The following is a 10,470-nucleotide window of genomic DNA, read 5'->3' as shown; positions in this document are numbered from 1 at the left end:
ATATCCTTTAAAAAAAAAAAAAAAATGACGCCCATTATTAATGACCATGATCATAAATAAGGGCTGTCATAATTAAAAAGAAAAACAAAACAGTTTTCCAAAAAAAAATTAAGACATTATTGTCTTTTTAACCCACTCCAGATTTTAGTAAAAAAAAAAAAAAAAAAGACTGACGGAAATGCATAGCCCTATAAGACTGTTTCACAGATTGAGGCTATGTACTCACAATGTAAAAATAAGGGCAAATAACGGCCCTGTTGCCGGAGACGTTATAAAACGACAGCCGTTATTTTACCAAAAAAGACCACGTGGGAGCATAACCTTACCTATAGGTCTTTTCTATTTGCAACCATTACAGATCAATATACAAGCTGAATAAATCCTTTCCTGTTCCTGGTGTAGTGTTGTTGCACAGTCTTGACTGGTTGAATAAAGTTGTAATAAAACCTAATACCAGTGAAAAAAATGACATGGTAGTTATGCAAGGTATGTGTTCACACTGCAAATAATGTCATTTACGTCCCCTTGAATGATTTAAGGTATGTTCACACATTGCAGATTTTTGGCAGAACTGTATACTATTGAAAACCAGTTCCACGCATCTGAATGGGGTTCTTTCTGCATCACAGTCAACTGAATGAGGCCGTCATAGAAATTTCTGGAACAAAGCTGCCACGTATGACTCTTTCTGGAATTAAAGTCTATTAAAGGGGTTGTTCATCCAAAAATTTTTTCTTTCAAATCAACTGGGGCCAGAAAGTGCCAGAGATTTGTAATTTACTATTTAATTTAAATCGCAAGTATTCCAGTACTTATGAGCTGCTGCATGTTTTGCAGGAAGTGATGTATTCTTTCCAGTCTGACACAGTACTCTCTGCTGCCACCTCTGTCCATGTCAGGAATGGTCCAGAGCAGTAGCAAATCCCTATAGAAAACCTCTCTTGCTCTCTAGACTGGAAAGAATACAACTTCCTGCAGGACATACAGCAGCTGATAAGTACTGGAACAATTGAGATTACAGATGAGCATATTTACAGTAATAACGATGCAAAGTGCTTTGTTATCTCGGCAATCCGCTCATCAGCCATCTGTCTTTGAACTCACTGCTGCTCCCTGGGAGCTGGGAAAAGATAGATGCAGTCCTGGGAAACATCTCCTAGTTTCCCAAGACTGGATCAAGCTTTTCCCAGCACGTGTGGAGGAGCGCTTCGCTTTGTTATTACTGTAAATTAGCTAATCTGTAATGTCAAGTATTCCAGTACTTATCAGCTGCTGTATGTCCTGCAGGAAGTGGTGTATTTCTCTCCAGTCTGGCACAGTGCTCTCTACTGCCACCTCTGTCCATGTCAGGAACCTTCCAGAGCAGGAGAGGTTTTCTATGGGGATTTGCTACTGCTCTGGACACAGGTGGCAGCAGAGAGCACTGTGTCAGCCTTAAAAGAATACACCACTTCCTGCAGGACATACAGCAGCTGATAAATTGAGATTTTTTAATAGAAGTAAATTACAAATCTCTGGCAGTTTATGGCACCAGTTGATTTGAAAGAAAAAAAAAAAGGTGAACAACCCCTTTAAGCAGTCATATCCATATGTACTTAGATATATTCATGCCACATGGAAGCTGTCATAGATAGCAAACATGTTCTATTGCATCTGTAGTGGTTAAAGGGGTACTCCAGCGGGGGGGCACTTTTGTGCTGGGGCCGAGGGAAAAGATGTCCACTCACTTCCCCAGTCCCAGCGGCGGGTCCCGCATCACGGCGCTCCGGTGCCCGGCCGCTTCCGAGTGCCTGACGTCTCAGGTCCGCTCAGCCACTCAGTGAAGGAGGCGGGATCCGTTTTAAGTCCGCTCAGATCCCGCCTCCTTCACTGAGTGGCTGAGCAGACCTGAGACGTTACGTCTCGGGCCCGCGTCAGGCACTCGGAAGCGGCCGGGAACAGGGCACCAGAGCGCCGTGATGGGGGACCCGCCGCTGGAACCGGGGAGGTGAGTGGACGTCTTTTCCCTCGGCCACCTCCTCCCCGGTCCCAGCAAAAAAGTGCCCCCCCTCCCGCTGGAGTACCCCTTTAATATCTGTAGGAAGTTGAAACCCCAGGCCACCCCGATATTCCCACTTGTAGTTCTCAAGCAGCTGGGGAGTCACTGGTCTCCTAGATCTGCATAATGGTGCGTTTATACAGACAGATTTATCTGACAGATTTTTTAAGCCAAAGCCAGGAAAAGAGGAGAAATGTCAGTCTTACCTTTATGACCTGTTCCCTGTGTATAGTCTGTTCCTGGCTTTGGCTTCAAAGATCTGTCAGATAAATCTCTCTGTGTAAACGCACCATTAGAGGATCCAATAAATAGGATAAAGTATCCTAGAATTAAGGGCCGGGCCTTGTATAGAAACTTGTCTTTGAACATTTCAAGCTCAGGAAAATACTCTTCTATGCATCCACCAGAAAGAGCTCTAACAGGATTATCTGTTGGAAGTTCCAGAGCTGCACACAAAACATTTGTCATCTTACAAACTCATTGCATTCTTTAACTTAATACACTACAATGGGGGAGGGGTGCCAGCACTTGTTATACCCCAGGCACTTTGGCATAATATAGGACAGCGTGCTGCAGGTTAGATTATCTCCAGAGCAAGTCCCTGGGCCGACCTGCTGGTGAGGTATGAAGTGTTCGGTGCCACTCCCTGGCATCCCACACCTTGCCCTGGTGTCTGGGTGCAGAATATTATTATAGTTTAGTAATAACAGTAGTCTGCTAGTCCCAATACAAACTTGGTTTTATGAGACTATAAGGATCATTTATACATGCTCTATATCAGGGGTAGGGAACCTTGGCTTTTCAGCTGTTGCAAAACTACAACTCCCATCATGAACCGCTGTACAGCCATGATGGGAGTTGTAGTTTTGCAACAGCTGGAGAGCCAAGGTTCCCTACCCCTGCTCTATACAGTTTATTTCTACAATATGTTCCATTTCTGGTTATAGGGTAGCTTCACACGTACCGGATTCACAGCGGATTTCACAAGTTTGCAAATCCTGGTACAGTGAACTTCAATAGGGTTACATACCCGCAGCAGAATTTTCATTTTGCTGTATGTAACCCAGCCCCTTTAACCCCCCGCCGCCCGCCACCCCCAGCATACATTACCTGTTTGGCGCTGTGGCTGTATGTGAGGCTCCCGGCTTCTGTCAGTCCTGCTCAGCCAATCCGTGAATGGCTCTGCCACAGTCACTGATTGGCTGAGCAGGACCGACAGGAGCCTCACATGCAGCTGTGGCGCAGAGCAGGTAATGTATGCTGCAGCTTGCAGCATACATTTCCCGCTCAGCGCCGCCGCCCTATTGAAGTTCACTGTACCAGGATTTTCAGCGGATTTCACAGCAAACCCGCAGTGCGAAATCCGCTGTGAATCCGGTAGGTGTGAAACTACCCTTATAGTGTATCCTTTCTAGCTTTTTATTTATGCATTTGTTTTTGTTTTTTACAAACTGTCAGTTTTTCATGTGTACTGTATCATAGGGAAGATTTATCAAACATGGTGTAAAGTGACACTGGCTCAGTTGCCCCTAGCAACAAATCAGATTCCACCTTTCATTCCTCACAGACTCTTTGAAAAATGAAAGGTGGAATCTGATTGGTTGCTAGGGGCAACTAAACAAATCTACTTAAACCAGTTTGATAAATCTCCCCCTATGTGTTCAGTTAGTATGCTGAACGTCTATCCTTTTTGCCGTTTTACAAATTTAATAGAAACATAGAAGATTGTCGGCAGAAAAAGCCCCCCTGCTCCATCTAGTCTGCCTTTTAGTATTTCCCTTCTTATTATCCTAGGACAGATATATGTATACACCAGGCAGGTTTACATTCAATTATTGTAGATTTACCTACCACATCTGCTGGAAGTTAATTCCAAGCATCTACTACTCTCTCAGTAATTTAATATTTTCTCATGTTGCTTCTGCTCTTTCCCCCAGTAACCCCTCCATGTGTCCTCTTGTTCTTGAGTTCAGTTTTTCCTAAAAACATTTCCCTCCTGAACCTTTTACATAGTGCTTTAACATATTTAAAGGTTTTGATCATGTCTGCCTCCCCCCCCCCCTTTTTTTTACCTCCAGACAATACAAATTCACATCCTTAATGCTGTGCTTAGACAGAGAGATTGATCTGAAAGATTTTTGAAGCCAAAGCCTATAAACAGGGAACAGGTCATAAAGGAAAGACTGAGATTTCTCCTCCTCTCAAATACATTCCTGGCTTTGGCTTCAAAAATCTGTCAGATAAATCTCTCTGTTTGAACACACCGTAAGTCTTTCCTGATATGTTTTATGCCTGACACCCTCCTCCAGTTATAGAAACGTAGAAGATGGTCGGTAGAAAAAGACAATTTTCTATGGGAGAGATTTATCAAACATGGTGTAAAGTGAGACTGGCTCAGTTGCCCCTAGCAACCAACCAGATTCCACCTTTCATTTTCCAAAGAGTCTGTGAGGAATGAAAGGTGGAATCTGATTGGTTGCTAGGGGCAACTGAGCCAGTTTCACTTTACACCATGTTTGATAAATCTCCCCCTATATTTCTATAGACGGTGGAGAGTGTTAGTATGTCGCCAAAATATGGCTATAAAGAATCGGAACATGTACATGTAAACCATACAAATAAGCTACACTAAATTGAATCCATTGACTTCAATGGGTCAGTAATGGAAGCGATACGGATTCGTTGCCGTGAATTGAAATGCCATGCTTATAAAAATGTATATAAAAATGTAATATATTGCAAAAAAACCCCAAAACCATATAAATGTATAAGCATGGTCTTTCAATGAAACCAATGGATGTAATATACTGTATGGAAGCCAGAATGAACTTTAGGCTATGTTCCCACACAGTATTTTGCAACCAAAACCAGGAGTGGATTGGAAACACAGAAAGGCTATGGTTTGAGTGGATGGCCGTCATTTAATGGCAAATATTTACCGTTATTTTAAAACAACGGCCATTACTTTCGACATAACAGCAACTATTTGCTGTTAAATGGCGGCCATCAACTCAACAGTGTGTGAACATAGCCTTTCTGTGTTTTTCAATCCACTCCTGGTTTTGTTTAAACAATACTGTTAAAAAATACTGTGTGTGTGTGTGAACATAGCCTTAGGGTATGTTAGGGTTTTTGTTGCGTTAACTCAATGAAGGACGGCCGGACGACAATTAGATGATTAATTACTGCAATGAAATAAGCTATGAAATGATACATTCACAGTGTGCTTTCTGCATGTGTGAACACAGCCTAATAAGCATGTATCCAGAGTAGGTCGGCACTTAACCCTTTCGTACCCACCGGGTTGGGCATCGTGCAGAGAAACAGTGATGGGGTGCCAAACCACTTTAAAGAGACAGTCTTTCCATAAATATCATCATAGAAGAACGAAGGAAGGTGGCCCTCACTGGTGAGTGCCACCTTCCTTGGTTCTTCTATGATCATATTTACAGCCTAATAAGCACATGGGCATAGTCGAAGTATTATTTATGTACGGAGAACGTTATCCCTATAATAGGTTAGTGATTTATATGGTACAATAATGCTGATGACAGTAGACAGACAGTATGTCTGACCAGGACAACTTCTCCATAGAGTTTGTAGGATCACATTCTAAACCGGGGGTAGGGAACCTTGGCTCTCCAGCTGTTGCAAAACTACAACTCCCATCATGCCTGGACAGCCAAAGCTTCGCTTTGGCTGTCCAGGCATGATGGGAGTTGTAGTTTTGCAACAGCTGGAGAGCGAAGGTTCCCTACCCCCCGTCTATACTATACTTGGCATCCTATAACATCCTTATACAGTATACAGTGCTTAAATTTCAGCGGTGAAAAGGACCAATGTACACGACTTGCCTTCATAGCATGTGGACTAATAAAAAAAAAAAAAAAAGCTGGATCAGTGCTCACACAGTAGCTGACCACAGAGCCGCCAGTGATTTTTTTTTTTTTATTCACTCAGCTATTTAAATGAAACTGTCTCTTTTGAAAGCCAATTGTTGTGTTCCACACCATAGAGCAGATTATTCATCTTCCTGTAATACACTGGAGATATCCTTTGAAGAGACTTCAGAGTTTGGAAAGTCATCCAAATCTCAGGTTTATGATCTGCAGACTTTGAAAAAGCAGATATAATATAACAATAGATAAAGTATTTAAAAGCCTATCCATGTCATGTGTTATCAGGTACAGTCCTCAAAGTGCACTGCGTCTATTGTAGCCGCTTCTGGATTTCCTAAAGGAGAAAAATTGTCTTTTAACCCTTTCACACACACAATCAAGGTCAAAAATGTCAGAAATTAAAAAAAAATAAAATAAATCAGGTAAACCCCGAGAATTAGTAACTATCAATAACTTCTCAATCTATAGAACAATATTATGTTTATTTTTTTTTTTTTAATAAAATAGTAAAGCATGAAAAATAATTGTATGTTACAAATATATATTTATATATATTTATATATGTACAGCAAAAAAAAAAACCAAACAAACAAAAAAAAAATGGTGCATATTTCACATAGCAAAGAGCAACGCAACATACAAAGTTTCCCTTTGCGGTATCTAGTGCTTTTTGATCTATTCATGGCTAGAATTTGTTTCACAATAGAAAGAGTCAATAAGCCCTTTGAATTGATCCATCTCCCTTTTTAACCAAACAGTCCCAACGTGTATAACATTTGGCTTGATTTCCATTAAAAAGCCACAGGGTAGGGACTAAAAGGGACGGAGGCCTCAGTTCTTTTGTCAAGAAAACCTCTTTTGTTGCCCTCTTTGCAGAAACGTACACGTTTCTCTCTTTCTTTCTTTTTTTTTTAAGTAGTGGGAAAAAATAAATATTGCACATTATTTCCCAGTGACAGGACTAAACGCTATGGTTATGTCTTCAGAGGAACGGTTTCGCCCTTGAGGACCGAGGAGAGGGGCAAGAGGTCAACGTCTTAAGTAAAATCTAGTCAACCGGTGGAACTGGATTGTAAAAAATAATCATTTGTTTGTATTTTTTTTTCAAGCATTTCAGTAGCTAAGAGTAGGAAGAGTTCCCAGACACGTACGGGACATCTCCGAGATCCAGTAAATTCAACACCCTAAGACCCTGGCCATTGGTATTAGTGATATAGAGTCCCTGTTCTGCCTGTCATTTCTCCGCTGAGGAGTTTCCTTAAGGAATTACCTTGGCTTGCTGCATTGTGGTGACTAATAAACAGGTTTTTTTTTTTTTTTTTTAGCTAGGGTGGCTAGTCTGTGCAGTACATAGGAAGTCAGCCCTTTCTCATACACAGGTGGGTGGCTGTAAGGCTGATTCATACTTTCCATGGTGAAGTTTTTGGGGTTGCTGAGTCTTTTTGTAGATTCCCGTACTTGTGATGACACTGGCAGGTTTTCTCCTGCTCCTCTTCTTTAATCTTTTGCTGAAAACATTCTGCCAGGACTGCAAGGTTTTAGAAGTCCATATCCACATCCCGCTGGTTATCCCCACAACTAATAGCATAAATATTTTCACCATAAAAATTTCTACCGCCGGGATGGAGTTTGTCATTGTACAATCCAGGGTTTTAGTCTGACTGTTGAGTTTGCACTTATCTTGCGTGGCTAATATTTTCCAGTAGTCCATGTTAAGTCGCTCGTAGAAATAGCAAGCGATGACGCAAGTGGCGGGGACCGTGTACAGGACGGAAAAGACCCCAATCCTAACCATGAGTTTTTCGAGCTTGTCAGTGTTTTCCCCTCCTGTTTTCATGACTCTCCTAATGTGGAAAAGAGCCACAAAGCCGGAGAGAATAAAAGAAGTGCCAATGATGAGGTAGCAGGCCAAGGGAATGAGTACAAAGCCCGTCAATGCGTTGACATCCATGCTGCCAACATAACAAACCCCTGTGAGTTCATCCCCAGCCACTCTCCTCATTACCAGGATCATGATGGTCTTCACAGCTGGGATAGCCCATGCAGCCAAATGGAAATAGCTACTGTTGGCCTCGATAGCTTCATGTCCCCATTTTTTCCCTGCGGCCAAAAACCAGGTCAGAGTCAAAATCACCCACCACAAGGAGCTGGCCATACCAAAGTAGTAGAGAATGAGGAAGACTATGGTGCAGCCAGTGCTCTCTAGACCCTCCTGGATGACATACAGTTGGCCGCTGTCTCTATCGCAAGCTATACTGTCCGCTCCGGCAAACAGGCGGATGATGTATCCTACAGAATATACACAGTAACACATGGACAAGAAGATGATAGGCCTCTCGGGATACTTGAAGCGCTGAGGATCTATGAGGAAGGTAAGCACGGTAAAAGCGCTGGAGAAGAAGCACAGGATAGACCAAATAGCAATCCAGATAAAGGCAAACTTTTTGTCATCCTTACTCCAATAAACATCTACTCCAGAGGTGCATAGGGGGGCACAAGAAGCACTCTTCTCCACATGGTGGAACTTTCCTGAGTTCTCACAAGTTGTCCTACTGGGTAGATCCTTGGGTTGGCTGTCAAGGCCACTGTTGGGTCTTTGCGGCCGGAAGACAGGGGGCAGCATACTAGATCCTCTGGGGGCTTCGTCCGACCCGTTGTTGGGAGCCTCCATACACAAGTAGTTGGGGTCATTCTTGTTGGGTAGCTTGCTACAATCCAGAGAGTCTGGCCACTTGAAATTAAACTGCTCCATGATGGGCGAGCACTTGAGTCTCGCCTGCTCGCACATGACCCTGCAGGCTGGGATCGGGGTGGACACCTGCTCGGTGCACATGGGAGCGTAGAGCGAACACAAGAAGAACTTCAGGTGACTGTGACAACCATACTCCACCAGAGGTGCAAACTCGTGGAGCTGGATGGCTGCCTCCCTCTGGTTCTCATGTCCCATCAGGTTGGGCATCCTGGTCATGTTATAGCCGATGTCCTTACACATAGGGATTTCTATGGCTTGACACTTGCCATCGCCTGTCCGGTCTGTGTCTATGGAGCTAATCCCTGAGCAGAGGCATATTCCGAGCAGCACAAGCAGAGTAGATCGTGAGAGGCGAGCTGCGATATCCATGCCTGCAGCTCACAGACGAAGATCCTTTAGTATTTAGTCACAGGCTGGGATGATACGGGGATCAGAGCAGCATAACTCCAGGCTAATGTCTCTCTCTCGCTCCAGTCCTAGGATACAAGGGAAGCAGCTGCGGCCACAGCCAAGAGGTTCTGCAGAAGTTGCAGTCAGCGTGCCCCCAGCAGCGGCAGGGTCTCTTCCTCGCACATGTCCCTCTGCCTGGACTGTTCTGTCTTCTTCTCTGGTGTCACAACCAAGTGAATGTGTTCCACTTCCCTGCTCTTGCAGACACTCCTCCTCTCCTCCTCCTCCTCCTCACTCTTTTTTTTCTGCAGCCTGAGCAGCTGTTTTGGGGGCTGTGTCCCATGATGAAAAAAAAAAAAAAAACCTGTTGGAGATCCGCCTCGTATACGACATCTACTTTGCATAAGAAAGGTGAAGCTGACACGTTGATTACTTAGCAATAGGTCTTCAAGCAGGACCCCTGCACAGCCAGAGCTGCACTCCCACACTTTGCCTGCTCCCCTCCCTCCCTCCCTGGGGAAGTTCTCCAAGTGTCTAGAAAGTAATGGCTGCTCTCAAGTGCAGGTAGGAAGTGAGGAGGGGGAGCAGCTTATTTGTAAACACAACAGTCTTTTGAAGCTAGTTCTTCTGTATGTGTAATAGGGCACTCCACAAAGACTTCCAGTTTATTGCCAGCTCCAGAAACCGGTTACATGGGCCATAAATCCTCATTGTCATTGTTTCCAAATGACCCCCTCATTCAATAGACTTTCACATTTTTTTTCTCTCCTTTCTTAAAAATATTTTAATCATGTAAGGAAGAGGAAGGGTTAATACGCATAGATAGGAGGCTTTTTTCATGCGATGTGGCCAAACTCTAATAATATACATTCTATGGTGCCAAAGCAGTGTAGTCAAATCAAATACATGTAATTTATAAAACATATATGTAAGAATTAGGTAAATATTTAGAAATTGTTCTCTTACAATAGTGACAATAATTCATTGCTATCACAGAACATCCTGGACTGGCCTTAGTCGCCAGATGCTTTTTATGTTAATGTGTCCACTTTTTGCTTTACTTGGTGCTAGGTGCATTTTTAGACTATGTTATACAAAGAGAAAAGCCGGACGCTATTTTTTTTTTTAATTGTCTGCATTCCCCACAGTGAATCAAACGAAAGGCACTCATTACATATGGGGGGGGGGGGGGGATTTATCGTACGTCGGTCTTAAGTTAGGCCCTGTCCCCTTTTTCCCGTCCGGAGACTTACGCCTCTTAGTAAATCCGTCTGGCCGTGTGCCTGATCCTGCACCCGGCGCAACAAATCTACACCTGCCTCCTCCCCACCTTGTCGCTATGTTCGCACAAAATCGAGAAAAGGCGTCCGTTAATGCCACAATTTAATTGA

The 10,470-nt window shown here is 43.4% G+C and overlaps 1 protein-coding gene across 1 annotated transcript; it reads right to left on the bottom strand.

Moving 5' to 3' along the window:
* Positions 1–6,402: 6,402 nt before the first annotated feature.
* FZD10 (frizzled class receptor 10) lies at positions 6,403–9,334 on the bottom strand. Its single transcript, XM_069960968.1, has one exon. It carries the CDS (start codon positions 9,056–9,058, stop codon positions 7,307–7,309), a length of 1,752 nt encoding a protein of 583 aa, XP_069817069.1. The 5' UTR covers positions 9,059–9,334; the 3' UTR covers positions 6,403–7,306.
* Between the last annotated feature and the right edge of the window lie 1,136 nt (positions 9,335–10,470).

The sequence above is a fragment of the Dendropsophus ebraccatus genome, chromosome 3 (genome assembly GCF_027789765.1).
Source record: "Dendropsophus ebraccatus isolate aDenEbr1 chromosome 3, aDenEbr1.pat, whole genome shotgun sequence".
Classification (NCBI taxonomy): Eukaryota; Metazoa; Chordata; class Amphibia; order Anura; family Hylidae; genus Dendropsophus; species Dendropsophus ebraccatus.
Note: the sequence above shows the minus strand (reverse complement) of the source record. Positions and strands in the feature narration are given on the sequence as shown.

Excerpts from the sequence above, each read along its gene's own strand:
- FZD10 (XM_069960968.1), bottom strand. The coding sequence starts at position 9,058 with ATGGATATCGCAGCTCGCCTCTCACGATCTACTCTGCTTGTGCTGCTC.